We start from the raw sequence: 17,696 nt of genomic DNA on the forward strand, positions 1-17,696 counted from the left end.
ACATGGCTAAATCGACTCGGCTGCTGATGCTGATCAAGAATATATATACTTTATGGGGTCGGAGATGCTTCCTTCGACCTGTTACATACATTTGCACAAATACATTATACCCTTTTTACCAATTTTCAATGGGTTCAGGGTATAAATATAAAAGGGTCTACCAAAAAACCGAAGGCAGCGCCAACCCATTGCAGAAAAATCTCTGGCTCTCGACAAACGCCGTGATTTTATTGTGCGCACATCGACAAAATACATACTTATGTATGCTTGAATATCTCGGGGATTATTGAAAAGATATTCAGGGAGAATGAGATGCACACAAGCCCACAAAGCAATGAGTGAGAGCGAGGCACACTCTGCACATGCATACACACACATATTTTTGGGCTGTAAGGAATTAAAAACTAACATGATTTATGAAAAGGCATCATCCGCAGCGACGCTGTGCGCTGAGCGAGATACGGCGTCATACTGATCGTTCGGCTCTCGAGGCCATCGTTCGGCTGCCACTCTTAGCAGTCCTACTCCCTCTGGGAATAACAAAATGGTCGCAGGCACTCATGTGGCTCAGTCGCATTAAAAATTGTTGTTACGATTATTTTAGCATTTAAAGCATCTATGTATATATTGAATGGTTAGTGCTACACGTCTACCAATCTGCTAAAATAAATGTAGGATGATTTTCATATATTGCTAGCATCCTCTCGCTTTTTCTTAATCGTATTTAATTTTTTATGTATTTTAATCATACCTTTATAAATGAGGGTAAGCTCTGGCGGATGTAGTCCATGTTGTTAATAGCCAAACACCATTCTTGCGATAAAACTGAAAAAAAATGTCAAAACTAGTATAAGGAAAACTTATAACTTATTTACTTACTAAACATTTCCTCGTTCTCTTCTAATTTGGTTATGGTTTCTACACGGCGTGACATACGCTGTGCATAGAAAACGCAACATCGGCATATATCCTTTAAAACAAGGGTATTTGAAAAATGTATGATAAATTTTATATAGTGTTGTCAAAAATCTTACATTTACAATTTTCGCTACAAATGTGTACGATCCTTCTATTTCTGGCCAGTCCAATTGTTGCCAAAATATTTTAATCTGATAAAAAATGGCCAACGTGTCTACTGCAGATGAACTATACTTAACCGTTTCATCGACAGCATGGAGTTGGTCTAAGTCTATAGCTTTCTGAATGCGATTAAGGGCTTTTATTATTGAAATATCAAGCCAATGTGTTACACCCCTTTCAAACCATTGATAAAATTCAGTCATCTCCAATTTACAGTTGGGACATAGTGATTGCCCTATAATATCCAAAATTAAATTATGATAACCGTGCAGATACTTTTTTAAACTTTTTACCTAGAGTATTGTACCGTTTAAGAACCAAATAAACTTCAAATAATGTAGTTCCCATATTCACTTCATCAATATTTGGTAAATATTCAAACTGATCATCAGGAACATCTAACATTTTAATGTTGGTACACACTTCTTTTACATTAGTTTTACATATCTCCACCAGTTTTGAATCATAAAACAGAAATAGTGTAGTAGAATAGTTAAGACGAATTTTGCTGAAAGACAAAACATTTAAATGTATTAATAATTTTAGAAGTCAAACAGTTGTTTAAAAATCATCATTTTAAATGGCTATGGGATGTTTGTGCATGTGGATCGCCACAAGGCTTTTTATAAAAATTTTGTTGCTGTGAACCAAACTTTGATTCGAGTCAGTATTTCAAAACCCAGGCGTACCATAACCTGGGTTTTTTTAAAATACTACTGCAACTTTGTATACCCTTGTAAAGTGCAACTTCATTTTTCATGAAATGTGTAACACATATAAATAAAGAAATAAAGTATAAATATTGACAACAAAAAAACACAATTTTTCTTAAAATTTCGCCCATATATTTCGTCTGCAAGTGAAATGTTACACATAATAAACACACCCAACAAAACAACTAAACTATAAAACGGACACCGTAAATTGCGCAAAGATGTTACCACTAACCAAAAAACATATAGATAGGACAACCAGTGTAAACATGTTGGTCACCAAAAATTGGTTTACATCTGGTCCAACGAGCGAGTAAGATATACATATGACATCTTTTGATCGCTCACACTACAGGAAACTCCTTTGGCTTACTCTCTTCCATATGATTTGTGCGATAGAACGGCATCGCTGTTTTTTATCTCGCTCCCACTACTGGAAACTGCTTTGGCTTACTCTCTTCCATATGATTTGTGCGATAGAACGGCATCGCTGTTTATTTTTATCTCGCTCGCACGTACTCTCAGTGCTCTCAATGCTCTCTTCATGTCTAGGTACCGTTTAAATGTTTGTGTGTGCATGTGGCCACACAAGCAAAAATGCCCACAAATTCAATTTTTGTCAAAAGTCGGTGGTATTTCTTCCCTTTTGAGGGGACGAGTAATATGAAATAATGAAAGGGTTTGCCAAGTCGATGCGAAATTCTTTCATTTTAGCTCGGTATTGCTGGAAAGGGTACCTAAGCGTTGGCATGTGTGCATTTAAAAGTTTTTGGACTTGCTATTCACGCATACTCGCGTATTTTGTATATGAATAGAAGCATTTATGCGCATGTGTGCCTGTTGGTCCCTGCCTGCCTGTCCGATCCAAATTTGACAACATTTTGGAATTTCTGAATTTCGAGCTCTGCGCACACACACACACAGACACAAATGTGTGTGAATGGGCAGATCATGGGCGCAAAAGAAAATATCATTTTTGGCACGCGTCTGTCGCGCACCCTTCTTTTTTATGATTTTGCACACACAAACATTTAAACGGTACCTAGACATGAAGAGAGCATTGAGAGCACTGAGAGTACGTGCGAGCGACATAAAAAAAAACAGCGATGCCGTTCTATCGCACAAATCATTCGGAAGAGAGTAAGCCAAAGCAGTTTCCTGTAGTGGGAGCGAGATAAAAAACAGCGATGCCGTTCTATCGCACAAATCATATAAAAGAGAGTAAGCCAAAGGAGTTTCCTGTAGTGTGAGCGATCAAAAGATGTCATATGTTTATCTTATTCGCTCGTTGGACCAGATGTAAACCAATTTTTGGTGACCAACATGTTTACACTGGTTGTCCTATCTAAATGTTTTTTGGTTAGTGATGTTACGGAACTGCTCTCGGTGGGCAGCGCTGGCTGGCTCATCGGTTCTCAGGGTGTAGTCCCATCCCTGGCCCGCAGTCCGCACTATCGATATCAACAAAGCTACGTCTGTAGCAAAACAGACCTACACAACACTATTCAAAATGAACGACATAATCGATAACAACAAACTGTCGGAACTTCTAACAAATGAACAACACTAACAGCTGTAACACAAGAAAATGTAAACAACAAAGGTGAGACGCTCAATATAAATTATCAAAAAACACTATTTATCCACTCTACTCTTCCAGATCGGGTCCGGGGTTCCGGACCCAGCGTACCCGTCCTACCTGAGACGATCACCTGATCTCGTCTCCCTCATTTTGGCCACTTGATGGCCTGCATCAGCCCGTGTCGGCAGTTATGCCCACTCTCCCCATAAATTTAACCTTAGCCGGACATTCTTTTCCTTCAATGTGTGCATATAATTGGTTGCATTTTCTTGAAATTAATAACAATTAATATCATGTTTTTCCTTAGTGCATTGATCTTTGCAGCTATTTACAATCTCACGCGGATATTTCCCTCAACTTTGTAATAATAATTATGTAGAATATGTATTAATTCCAAAAAATTACAATTTATAGCCGAACAACACAAAGAAGGGGAATGACATCACTGAAAGTTATGGCCAATTGCCGCCGGGAACAACGTTGGAGAACGAATTTATAAAACTTAATTGAGCGATTGGCTCCCCCACACACTCATGCCGTATATACGCATGTATAACCACGTTGAAAAAAAATGGTATGTGGTAAAAATTCTTGTATATAAAATATTTATATAAATTAAATCGCTTAATTACTTTAAGCCTACCTAAAGAGCCAGACCCAGAGAGATTGCTAAGGGTAAGTAAATGATTATCTCGTTTATATATATACGTATGTACGGATAGCGTGGAATCAAAACTTTTCCTTTTCAGATTCCCCTGGCACCAGCCGTAACCTTTTGGTCGTCTCTTTCGATGCAACCTCGGCAATGTATGTATTCCTTTTTTTTCTTTTAGTTAAATTTTAGATTGCACAGTAGGCAACAAAAACTAACTGATCTTAATTATGTAAAAATTTCTTATTCTTATCTTTGACCAACTAAAATGGGACCGAGTTGGACTGCCCCTCGGTTTCACTGGGCCCTGCCTCTAGAGGGTGGCAAAACGCTCTCGGACTCACTCGATACAATGGGCGTGGTCTCGCCTGTGTCAGCTTCCTCTCCAGGTCGACTCGGTGTCGGCGACGGGGCGAAGAGACGTTGGCAGTCGCCGACGTGCCTTCTAATGCGGATCCCTCTCGCGTCGATGATATTGGCCAGGCCACAGATAACGGCTTGTGAGGCGGGAGAACCACCCGGCCGTCCTCTGCGTGGCTCCTTGGCTGGCTCTTTGATGTTTATTATTTTATGTTATTTTTATCTTGTTTGATTATCTTCTGAGCATTAATCTTGTCAATAAATTTTGGCGCACGGCTCAAGTTGTTTCCTTTTTATTCACGGCCGACGCTGCTCGATGTATTTTTGTGTATATGGGTTTATATACACATATATATTTTTACTACGTTGCGCGGCGTTATTTTATCATATAGAATTTAATTTTGTAAACTTTGCCATTTCATTTGGCCTTACACAATGTTAATTTATTTAAATTGAATTTTAAATTTTCTTTCAAGGGTGCGCTTGCGCACAACACGTTTGTCGTTCACCGCTGACCAAATCGAACTCCACGCTGTACACTTGGGCAGCAACATCATGGGCAGGCGATCCGCTCTCTCTATAATCTCAACACAGCTCAATTAAGCTAAGCGAAGGAAAGTTCTACTTGTCCCATAATTATTGGGTGTCGTGTTCCTTTTGGGACGTCTTCAGCCGTGTAACATATTACAGCTAATACCTGGATTCCACCTTCTTTCACGATATTGTCGAGGAGTTGCAGGATACATTCACTGTGTGCAGCCGCAAAGGTACTGCCCTTTCTACATAGCTATTTACTATACTATTTGATTGCAAAACGTTTATCGCGAAGAAGGTTTCAAGATTTAATTTCACTTTGTGCTTTGTAGCTTATTATGATCTGTCTTATGTTATAAGTGACGCAAAAGATGTTTGTGGTCCTTAGGTGAGGTTTTGTACAAAAAGACCGTTGATTTAATCGAATGGGCTTAAGACTTTGATTATGACCGGAATTAAGGTCGTTATCTTGAATTTTTCGTATTTCGGGTATCTCGCAGTGCGCGAGTTATCTTCCGTGGCCGAGAGAGATAACGAATAGGTTCCTGGTTGAAGGAGGTTGTTAAACCAGTTTCACGTGTATTGTTCTTATATATATATTATATTTTAAATAATATATTTTATATATTTAATAAACAACCAACTGTTGGGTTTGATTCTTCGTTTATTCTTGAATCTTATGCTAACCTAATGTTTACAATATGTTTTGGAATTGTTTCTCAACAAGAGTCTGAGAAATTGCTGATTTAGCTGTTTTCAATTTCTAGCGAAAGAAGTGTCGCAACCACATCCCCTTAAACTGCTTCGTTCGGAATTTGATACAATGTACTTAAAAATTGTGACAATGTACTGATGCCCTCTTGAGTGGGCAACGAGATGTAAGGGGAAGGGAGTGCCATTCTATTCGCTTCTTGGTGGATTAGTTTGAGGTAGCGACTCTGCGATACCCTCGCTGGGAGATACGGTAACTCGCTCTCAGTTTTTTGCCTAAGCTGTTTTTTTAAGGCAACGACCCTTCTGTCTGAAATTTCAGCTTCTGCGACTAGGGCGCTCCGTACTGTGGCTAGACTCGCAAGGTTCATGATTAATCAGTACAGGTTCACTGTTACTTTTGCTTGTACATTTCTTAAATTTGGTTTTGCTTTCAACGAGATAAAAAATATAAAGGGTATTTCAATTGAAAGAACTGTATTTGACTTATTTTATTTAAATGTTAAAGTAAACGCACAATAGTGCACTTGATTTCCTTAACAACAGCGAGGGTTAACCGGCGGCAAAGTGGAGCGCCGATTAGTTTTATAGGTATTACGTGTTTGCACTTATATGTATGTATGTAGGTATTGCGTATTTGAGGCCAACGAACTGCAATTTGAGCCGTGTTCGCGAAAATGTGTGCTTAGCACTGATCTGCAGTAAGCAAGTTGGTTATTATAATGCCAGCTTGTTGCATAACAACATGAGATAAACTAATATTACTGGTAGTAATAAACAGTGATTTGTAAAAGCTTTGGCATCTGGATTCCGCAGTATAACAATAGGCAGGATCGTATTGAATCAGTTTAGAAGCAATTTCTGTTTTTTTCCTTACGAGTTTTAAATTGGGACCCAAATCTTCGGTTGCCATCCTACTCCAGCAGGCTTCTTCTTCTTTAATCTTCCGTCGTTAACCAAGGGCAATCCTCGGTGTTGTCTTCATACATAAGGTGTTTTTAGCGACATTGATTCTTCATTTTTGTTAGGTTGTCTTCAATTATCTGTTCCGTCTAGACCTACTATAAATTTCCCCCACCGGGTCGGTGATTTCCCATCACTAACTCTTCATCCCGTCTACTTAACACGTTATATATCTAGTATAAATTTTCTTACTTAATTAAGAACTTCTAAGCAGCAGTCGCATCAAATTAATATGAGCAAGTATTCAAGAACTTAGGTTGGAGAAACAGCTGTTCGTTGTAATCAAGGTTGGAAAGTCTCTCTTGCACTTATCGCAGCTGCTATAAAAGTGCATATTCATCTTTATCTCACACACTTTCTTTTTCGTTGTTGATCGAAGCGAAGCAAATAAATATTTCTGAGCCACAGATAAATAACATTATATCTTATATAAATTCGACAAATAAAACTTTTTATAACGCGTTGTTGTGAAAAATCAAAATTGAGTTTAAATCTTGATTAAAGTTTCAAAACAGTTTGTAAAAAACATTATCAACTCAACATTTGGATTCAGCTTATATACATACGCTTGTACATAAGCAGCTGCACAATTCGTCGCGTTTTTTTGTGTGCGTTGTTCTTCAGCTAAATAGTTTTGTTATTCCGATTTAGAGTTTGTGAAAAACAAATCACCCAAGGCGAGAACACAAGTGATATGCAGGCAAACAGGGTGCTTTTTCTTAAGCGCAAGGCGGTTGCATTGTTGGAGCGAGCCAAGGGTACTGAAAAGGATTTATCTGAGGAGAAAATTAATACCTCTTATGCCGCCGACTTAGAAGTACTTCTTTTCTTAATTGAACAAACTAAGTCTGCCTTTAATGCCGCCCATAACACACTAGCGGAGCTGAATTTTAATGCAATTTGCAGCAAGTTACGCAATAATTTCGACGAGGTGGTAGCCATGGTTAAAGCTCGCGTTTGTGTACATATTTAGCGAAGTCAATCTAACGCCCCGTCCCATTCAACCTTTGTTCGTCATGGGGATTTGTTAAACCCAACTGTGATCGTGGCCAAAAGAGTGCGCTTGCGGGCAGGGGTTTCAATGACTTTGCTGCAATTGTACAGCAGCCAAGTTCTGCACAGAAACGATTTTTGCTTGTGCTCGTTGTTCTGTTAAAGCTTGTACCTCTGTTTATTGGTGTTTTTGGGGGTCTACGAAACCAAACTTTATTCCGCTCCTTGACAATTCATTCTTTAGAATGTTCAAGAAAAACTCTTTCATCAAAACTTCATTGAAAATGCGCAACTCACCAACACCCTTCGACGATATGCAACACCACACCATTACAAAGAGCTTGCCAACTTTACAGTTGGTATTACATTTCTTTGCTCTAGAGCTGTGTTCGGCTTCTTCCAAACTTTGCTGGGTGCGTTATAACCTTAATGTTATACGAACATTATTTTTGTCTCGTCGCCAAAAATAACGTCATCCCAGTACTACACGGTCTTGGTGACATGGGCAATAAAGTCTCTGAATATTTATTGCAGACAGTAATGGCTTCTTTCTGGGTATTTGCGAGCAGTACTTATGCATTTTAAAAACATTTCGAGCTGTCTCATGGATCACTGTCTTCAAGCAATCATTTTTAAGTCCGATGACAACTGTCATTCAAAAGTCATTTGGGGATAATTGTTAATCTGTTTTAAAATTTTTTAATGTACGCATCTAGTGAGCTTCGGTGGGCTGCCTCCGGAGGGTTTTGATCTAAGCTCTTTTCTTTTTCGGCGCGGTTAATGTTATAAATAGTTCTTAGCCTAATTGGGAACAATTCCGCTTAATTCCTTAGCAGATTTCCTCTTAGGGTAGTAGAAATAAACTAATTTAATTAGGTTTTCATTATCTCGTTCGCCAGGCATTGTAAAAAGCACTAAATTAGGCAAGATGTGTGCTGTTCAAAACGCAAAATACTTAAGAAGGCATTCGCACAATACATAGCAATGACTCATTTATTTAATTTTTTTAGAATTGGAAGTACCGTAAGATAGCTTCGGCTCTGTTTCAAATTGTGTTTGAATTTTGCTACGAATTAATTGACAGCCCAATATTTGCCCAATTTTATTTTTGTCTGTTTTTTATACTTTTGTGTTTTGAATTTTGGAATTTTTTATACCCTGAACCCATTGAAAATGGGTAAAAAGGGTATAATGTATTTGTGCAAATGTATGTAACAGGCAGAAGGAAGCATCTCCGACCCCCATAAAGTATATAAATTCTTGATCAGCATCAATAGCCGAGACGATCTAGCCATGTCCATCTGACTGCCCGTCTGTCCGTCCGTATGTATGAAAGCAAGGATCTCAGAACCTATAAGAGCTAGAGACTTGAAATTGTAGCTGTAAGGCCACCTAGTGCCCGCGTAGATCGAGTTTGTATCCGATATTTGATAACTTGCGCCGTTTCCAAGTAATCGGTAAAAATCGATATATTTTGGTAAATAATAAGAGCTAGAGTCAGGCTAGGCAAACTTGACATGTAGCTTCTAGAATAGTGTATATATATATATCAAGTATATTCATTTTAAGCCTATCACCACCTTCCCGCTACTACTTCATAGCAATAAATCAAGTAAATAAACCAATTTATGCTGCCCACAATATAAGCTACAATATAAATGAAATTGACTCTTTGATAATACACGAATATTCTCTAGTACAATATGATGTACTGCAGAAAATTTCATCAAGATCGGTTAAGAAACACGAAAGAAAATATGTTTTGGCAGCCCATGTGTTTACGGCAGCAAGCGCAAATTGCAAGAATTTCTGTATACATGTACGCACAAACATTCATGCGCGTCTGCTTTGAATTCTATCAAAAGCATTGCAATTATCGTTTTCTGTGCTGCTTTTTAGTTGGTTTTTTTCTCATTAAGAGTTAAGTATTGGTTTGGCTATTGAGTAGAGGCGTCGGAAAGTAGCGCGGTCTGTAGTGAGTTCGAACCCTACCGAGGGATCTATTTTTTTGTTGTCTAGTGTGGCTGTTGGGTAGAGGCGGTGGCAAGTAGTGCGGTTAGTTGTTGTAGTTAGAGTTCGAACCCTGCCAAGGGAACTTTTTTTTTTTTTAATTTATCTTTATTACTAATAAAGCAAACGCGTAGCGCGAACTGTATTTAGTGTTGGAATCAGAGGGTTCAGGGTATCCCATACTCGGGAGCTCCCGACTAGAACCTCTTACTTGTTTGCCTCATATTTATGAAGAATACTTATAATAATACTTATATGCAAAAAAAAAAAAATAGAAAAAAAGGTTGAGTAGGTAAAATATAAGTTTAAGAAAGAATTTATGTGATGTTTTTCATTTGCAAACAATTATGTGAACTTTTAATATTTCTACTATTTCATAAATTTACACAAACTAATTTTTTACTCATGTACAAATGAATAAAATGTTTGTATCTTCAAGTCAAACGATGATTTTTAAAGGAGCCTTTTATCGCTTATATATTATATTTAATAAAATTAGTATCGATACTTACTGGTAAAACAATTTATCAAAATATTCCATTGCACGTTGTAGATCTGCTCGAACCATTTGTATTATTTTAATAACATTTTGCAATTTATTTTCATCGGAACCATTGTCTTTTGTTAGATTGCTGCCTTCAATAATATGTTCCATCCATTCTTTCGCTCCACTATTTATTGCATCAACGATAGCGGAATCGATATTGCATGATTCTTGAGAATCACCTTTTTCCATCCATCCATAGACTGATTTAGGAAATATTTCAATTGTTTCTGGCACTTCAAACGTTTTCAGTTTCGATAGAATATCTAATACTTCAGAGAGTGCTTTTAGTATTTTGTTATCACTGACGTTTCTGGAGCGTAGTTGTCTTAATACCGAAAAGCAAGATGGCAGCAGCCTTTTTGCACCCTCCCAAAATGTTTTAAGGTTTTCAGAGTCTTTTTGTAAACAGCTAATTACTGAAACCAAAACGTCGAGTATAGAATTGAAGAGAACAAAATTAAGTTTGTGGGTCTCATGAACAGTACTATACGCATGCCATTGACTAAGTGCACAATCGAAGGAAGATAGTCCACTTTGAACAGCGTGTTGAGTTCTAATAGCTTCGGCCATGGAGCTAAATTTACCGCTCCACCAAAAGTTGGCCACTTGCGACGTATCCAACTCATGCATGAGTAACAATTTTAAAAGGTGTTTATGTTCTTGGGTTGCTACATTTTTATTTTTTTCAGCACTTAGCGCAATATTCACTAAAATAGATCCGCGACTCTTTGTTTTACTCCCTTTTTCCAGATTATACCAAACTGTGAGTCCAGAAACTGGAATAGACTTTAAAAATTTTAAATTATAAAAGAGTGAAGGTAAATCATAATAGCTCATATTTATCTAATTTAAAATTGGTCAAAAGAGGTATAAAGAAATTATGTAAATATATGTTACAGGCAGAAGGATGAAAGAACCAATCCTTCGAAATATATTTACTACTGATATGTATTAACAGCCCTGTCAGTATGTCCGATTGTCCCCTCGAAAACGTTGAGCCATAATACCCATAACATATTAAAATAGAATCTAAGGCAATAAAACCGCGCCCATGTATTTTCTGTGACATTTTAACCCGCAACATAATTTTTGCATTAGAAAATCACTTGCTCGTGGTTTTACAGCGCAGGAGAGTAATTTCGTAGTAGTAATAGAATTCCGATTTGACCACTGGTGGTACTTAAACGCCTCATACGAACAAATACAAAAAAAAAAAAAAGATCACGTTAAAGCTTTTAGTCATTTTCTTGCTTCATTTGTTTTCGTTTTGCCTAATTTATGTGCAACAACGACTACGAGAAAATGATAGTTCTCCTTTCGTCTCTGTGCTTATGGAAAATCGTTTTTCTATATCTTCAACATGCATTGTTGCTGGTATAAAAAGTTTTTCGTACACTTAGATCAGCGCCGTCAAAATTTGCGGTACTTTGCTTCACATTGATAAACCGCAGTCAACAGCTATACAATTTATTTGGTAGCATCTCAATCTCAAGAACGTTGGGAAAAAGCTTCTGTCGCATTATCACAATCTTCCGACTCCTTTTCTACCCATTGTCTTTAATCCGATGATTTGCTCTGGTCACCATCACAGTTCTGATCATAAGCCGCTCTGGTTTATTATTTTGTTGTGGAAAACCACTTGATTCAGGCTCTTGACTGTTTTTAGTTAGGTGTCATATTTCTACTACTCAGCTACTGTTTGATGTCTTGGGAATAAAAACATGTATATAGACACGAATCTACAGCTAAAGTTCTACTGCATTTTTGAGTATTGGGCGAATCAAAAGCTTTTCAGAATTACCTTTCTACAAAACTTCAAGGAGCGCATAAGGTGACGCTTTTGGCAGTTTTCAGTACGGCGGTTAACGACGCTATCTATATAGATGCTTGTCTGAACGAGTTGGTTCGTCGATTCATAAGGTGGGTTCAGTCATACAGACTAAATAAATGCACTCATCTAATTTAACTACTAGGATACATTTGCAAAATGTATTGCTGTCTTTGTGTGATCTTTCGTGATTATTGCCTCAACCGTATTTTGTGGCGGAAGTGTAATCTACAATTTGAACTCTGCGACCCATGTCACACCTTACCTTATTCTTGTGTGTTCACGCAACGTTGTTTGTTTCCCAACAATATTTGTATGTAGATGATTTTATTACTAGAGAAAACACCATAGTTAAGGCTATAGACAACGTGATAGCAGATTTCCTCGTGACACCTCAAATCATCGGAAGACGATGGCATCGACATTGCCAAAAATTTTGTCTTATTTGGGATCCTGTGTCCAGCCACCTGATGTTTTATTGTCACCCATTTGTCTACGATTGCCCAATCTCGCCCTTGTAAGTGCGCGATTCACAATGCGTTAACTGTTTGAAATTTAATTTGCACTTTTCAGTTGCGCGTGTGACTTTAGGTAAATAAGCTAACCTCGTAGCTGATTTAGACCCTCTTCAGAATATGCCCTTTTTAGAATGTCGTCAACACAAAAGCCTTTTAAGAGAAGCTTTGCAGCGCGTGAGTATTCTTCATTTTAATCTGTTGCATATTGTTCCAACACCCTGACAGCTAGAAATTACGCACATGATTTGCCATATAAGACTGTGCAAAATATTATGATTAAGCAACCCAGACAGTGTGATCTTACAACTCGCTGATAGCTTTGGTAATCGTCAGTGACCCAGATTTGAAGAAATATTATGATTTTATCTGCGGAAAATATAAGCATATGAATTTCAAAGTGTAAGCATACAGCGCTAGATACATAAACCCACTTGAAGGGCATTATTTAGTGCGGACCCTTTAATGTCTTATTCTTAAACCAACATCAAAGAGTACGACGTCTTTCGATGACATGGCCTGTCACAGATCGCTAACGTGGATTTATAGACGTTTTGCCCTTTAACGCTCTTTAATGCCCAGAATTTTAGGTGCATCGTTCTGAAACCCCGTGTGCAAATCAAAGTGCGATAATGCATAGTTTTGATACAATGTCTATGTGACACATGGTGGAGAGTGAACTTTTTTCCTCCTTGTCCAAAGAAACAGTTTGCTTCGATCAGCGATTTTTTTTGATTATAAATGTTTATTGTATTGGATCAAAAATGGCATACATTTTTATTACAACACAGTTGGCTTTGGTGATGTTTCGCCACGCCTGGTTGAGTCCTCAGGCTTTATCGTGGCAAAAGTAAAAGGCGTTTGTTTTAAATAACGCTCCATCGTCATGTAGCTAGTCGGGTGACTCTGGGGCGTCTCCTATGTCGTGCTTGGAGGAGGTCCTTCAACGATCTTCTCTTGAGCCTCCTGACTAAACACCTCACAGCGAGGTCTCTTGCTAACCGGTTGCATTGTCGCTGCAAGAGTTCGTTGTACTGGTTGGCGAATGCTCCGACTTGGCTGTCTATGGTCGCCATTTTGATGTCTCTGAGAACTTCTGTAGAACTTCTGACGTACCAATTTTTAGAGTGTCTGAATCTGTCTTCGATTTGTCCCAGATGCAATGTCCCAAACCTGGATACCGTATCTCCAAGTTGGCGCCACCAAGACGATGTAAGCAACCGGTTGACGCGGAGTAGCAATGGCCTTGGCCATCTTAAGGCGGCACTGCTTAAGAAGGCCGTTGATGTGCGCCTGAAAGCTAAGCCTCTTATCCAACACAATTCTAAGATACTTGGCGCTTCTGCCAAGGTGCCATATATCCAGACGGCTGGAGCCTTGGCGCGCCTCAGTGTGTAGTTGACCGCCTAGCACTTCGTGCCCAGCTCTCAAGCAAGTGGATGTATTCCTGGGCCCCGTCAGTGGCTTCGTACTCGAGTTGGCCGGAGTAAAAATATTGCCACATCAACGGCAAATGTAGCCATCAGGTGTTTGCCAGGGGTGGCAAAATCGTTTAGGTCATCCGGAGATGTCCGGGATGTCTGCCGTGTACAAATTGTAGAGAAAGGGGCCCAGAACGCTGCCTTGAGGTGCTTTCATTTTGCGAACAGGAGAGATTGCTGAGCTAACTTTGACTTCGAACTTTCGCTCCGTTAGATACGAGCGCAGAAATAGAAAGTAGCGGGCGGGGAGACTCATTTGGATATTCTGGAGCAATCCATCAATCCAGACTTGGTCGAAGGCCTGCTTAACGTCTGCAAAGACTCCATAGCAGTAGTCTTTGTCGTAAGCCTTAAGAATATCGTTAACCACTCTGTGAACCTGTTCAACATTGCCATGCTCTCCCCTGAACTCAAATTGGTGATCAAAAAGGATGGCCATGTGATCCATAAGCCTTGCAAGTCGGGCGACAATCAGTCTTTCCCAGACCTTCGACAAGGATGGCAAGAGACTGATCGGCCGGTATAACTCAGGGTCATATTCCGACTTGCCCGACTTATGGATTATATGGATCCTCGCTAACATCCACTGGGCAGGGAAGTGCTGTGTCCTGAATATGCCGTTGAAGATCAACTAGTCTCATTGGGCTCTTCTGGGGAGGCAAAATCAAAAGGTGTAAACCGTTCCTCCAGGTAACTGGCGAAGGTATTAGCTTGCTCTTCGTCTGTAAGGCAGTATTGTCCATTGTGGCGAAGAAAGGGAACGGTTTTCCAGGGTTGGCGCTTCAGGTTTTAAGTTGCTCGTCAGAGCGAGTATCCTGAGTCATGGGTATAGTCCATGCTCTCCAACCTTCTAGAGAAGGATGCGTCTTTGAGTCTGCGAAGGGCCTCCTTGAGTTGCCACTCCGCCTTGTCCCACGGATGCTGCGTTGAATGGCGTCCTCTACATTTAGTCCAGTGCAGATTTCGGTGCTGAGGTAGATACTTTCACTCATCTGTTTCTCAGGATCGGTATTGCGCTGACCCCCTTGGCCCTGCTCTCCAGGGTAAGTATCAGGGCCAGGTGGGGGCTCGGGATATCCCAATCGTCAGCGACTGAGAGGAGCTGGTCAGAGATCCCCTGGTAGATGGCGAAGTCTATGTAAGTCGACGTGCCTCTGTTGCCATACAGGTATCTTGTGGGAACACCTGTGGCCAATAACTTCGCTTGACGATGCGCTAGGCTGCTAGCTAGTTTGCCGCGCGCATTGCTGCTATTTGCGCCCCATACCCAGTGATGTGCATTCCAGTCGCCTCCCACCAGATATCTGCTTCCAGCCGAGTTGAGTATGACGTTGAAGTCATCAGTCGCCGTCTGCTCATTGGGACTGCAATAAACTGCTCTAAAGTCCATGTTACCAGCACTTTTCGCAGTCGAATATTGGTAAACACGATTGGCAATGCTCGATTGCGGGAAGTGTATCAAGTTACTTTGGGTAGGGACAGCGCAGCCAACACTAGCTGAGTGATTTTGAGTCCAGTGTACAGGGTACGCCTCGAAGCCAAAGATTCTGCGGAAAGTAGAACTGCTGGTTCTAGTCTCTGACAGCAGAATTATTCCGATGGCGTGTTTTTGTACTAGGGGCTCCAGCTCCAGTAATTTACCAGAAATGTCATTGGCATTCCAGATTAATACTTTCAGTAGTGTGTTTATTTGGATAGCAACGCGGTTAAAATGGTAATGCTGTTGCATACCCAAAACCTGCTGTTACATTTCTGCTATCCTCTCGATAGCTCGGCTCATGTCCTTGATGGCAGAGGAAAGTTCTTCTCCGTTTCCGGATATCTGCTATTGCTGTTGTTGCGCAGTCAGCCTCTCCTGTTACTGTTCCCTCAGCAGTCTATGAAGCCTAGCTAACGCTGGTCCATCTCGCTGGCTAGAGCTGGGGGCGTTCTTCACTTTGCTGAATGCAGCTAGTCCTCTTCTGGTGGCAGCGGCGTATGAAAGCCTTTCTACTTATTCAGTGGGTGCTGTTCTGGGGAAGTCAACAGGTGTAGCCCCATGAATTTTATCGCTGCGGCTTCGGTTCGCTTGAATCGGTGAGAGATTTTTCATTTTGGCGGGCTAAGGGTCCCCTGCACTCGTTATATATTCGGTGAACCACTCGCAGCACTTATAGTTGGCAGGTTGGTTACCCGCAGTGGGCGCATGTTGCTGGAACTGAGTCGGTCCGTGTGCAATCAACAGTGCGATGATTGAGCCCGCATTAAGCGCATTTGTGTTGTTTCCTACAGTATGTGGCCGTGTGCCCGTACTCCTGACATCTGCGGCATTGAACCCGGCTTCTTTGAGCAGTCTATTCCTTATGGTAAGACGCTCCTTGTTGTTGGCCGCCGGCTGCAAGTTAATGAAGTTAATATTCATGGGTTCCTTGGTGACTTTGCTGCTCGGATTGTGTACGGGGAGAACGGTATGGCCCTGGCTCCGCAGGTCGTCGATGAGCTCTCGGTTGAGTGTGGAGTGGTGGAGGCCTTTGATTACTATGCGGTAGGGCTTGTCTTCCTGCAGCTGTTATGAGTAGAACTAAATTTTGGTTTCTTCCAGTTTCTGTACGATGGCCCTGTATGTGGGCACATCATCGGCTAGTCCTACCTAGGTTTGATCTGATGATCAGGCTATCCAGGTCCACAATTTCGGATAGTATGAGCCACACGTCGATGCCATTTAGGACGATGCTTCTTTCTTCCATTGGGGGAATTGTTGTTGGCCCTTTTTTTCTGGCACGGAGGCTCTGGTGCTGGCATGGGCGACAGCGTTGGAATGGCTGCCGCCCCCAACCTGAGGAGTAGCTGGGGCAGGTAAGTTCCCTTCTTGGGCTGAGTCTACCTGCTCGGCCCAGATACGTCAGTCTCCATCTCTTCGTCGATATCAGGTGGTGCCAAGAGAGCATATCCATTGGAAGCATATATGCGAACTGGACTGGTCAATTTATTGTTGGCACCACGCTCGCGTCGTCTGATGAGGAGATGTGGCAAATCCTCCTGCAGCTGGTATGAATAGAACTCAATGTTGTTTTCTTCCAGTTTCTGTGCGATGGCCCTGTATGTGGGCACATCATTGGCTAGTCCTACCTAGGTTGGATTTGATGGCCAGGCTATCCAAGTCCACTACTTCGGATTGTATGATTCACACGTCGTTGATGTCGTCGATGCCATTTAGGACGATGGGCGGCTTCTTTCCTTTGATATATTTTAGTCCGCCACGGCATGTCCTAAAGGTTGTTGCGGCCGCTGTGACGTCAATGAACTAGAACTAGCACTTGCCTATATAAGCTTTATAGTCAATTATAGAGTCGACAAAACCTTCGACTTTCTGTTCGTTAAAACTTAATTCAAACGTCTTTGAGCCTAGGTAGCATGGCCTTTTCAGAACTTATTTCATAATTTTATATGTTAAATAAAATCAGAAAGTTAAATTTATTTACTTTAACCGGACCACCATGGGTAGGTCCAACACTGTTGGTAAACAACTACTTAAGCGACGTTCTGTTATTTGCTGATGTGTAAATGTTAATGTTCAAGTGATTGACATACAAATGCGGTGAATATAAGTCCAATTAGGAATAATTTAAACATGAAAATAATTGGTTCATGAATTATTTGATAAACAGACACTCTCAATTCTGTTTTTAAAGCATAACCCAAAAATTATAGCATACATTTACATACTGATCGGCGGCCTGGAGCAGTC

General features: G+C 40.4%; 1 protein-coding gene and 1 long non-coding RNA gene across 5 annotated transcripts in view; one reads left to right on the forward strand and one right to left on the reverse strand.

Moving 5' to 3' along the window:
• Positions 1-585: 585 nt before the first annotated feature.
• stac (C2 and C2B_Munc13-like domain-containing protein staccato) overlaps positions 586-17,696 on the reverse strand; it is a 151,275-nt gene continuing 134,164 nt past the window's right edge. For all 4 annotated transcript variants that reach the window (XM_064690921.1, XM_064690922.1, XM_064690923.1 and 1 more), the window contains 6 exons: positions 10,111-10,931; positions 1,374-1,588; positions 1,035-1,315; positions 880-970; positions 752-825; positions 586-660 (listed from right to left, as the gene is read on the reverse strand). In XM_064690921.1, coding sequence (XP_064546991.1) covers positions 601-660; positions 752-825; positions 880-970; positions 1,035-1,315; positions 1,374-1,588; positions 10,111-10,931 — 1,542 coding nt within the window. In that variant the 3' untranslated portion in view covers positions 586-600. The remainder of the gene's footprint in view (positions 661-751; positions 826-879; positions 971-1,034; positions 1,316-1,373; positions 1,589-10,110; positions 10,932-17,696) is intronic.
• On the forward strand, positions 3,234-4,625 carry LOC135434362 (uncharacterized). Its single transcript, XR_010437230.1, has 5 exons — positions 3,234-3,396; positions 3,454-3,618; positions 3,683-3,949; positions 4,014-4,050; positions 4,125-4,625. It is a non-coding gene; the product is annotated as an uncharacterized LOC135434362 (long non-coding RNA).

Source organism: Drosophila montana, unplaced genomic scaffold (assembly GCF_035044405.1).
Source record: "Drosophila montana isolate Dmon_TW-CO22-7 unplaced genomic scaffold, ASM3504440v1 contig_329_1, whole genome shotgun sequence".
In the NCBI taxonomy this organism is placed as follows: Eukaryota; Metazoa; Arthropoda; class Insecta; order Diptera; family Drosophilidae; genus Drosophila; species Drosophila montana.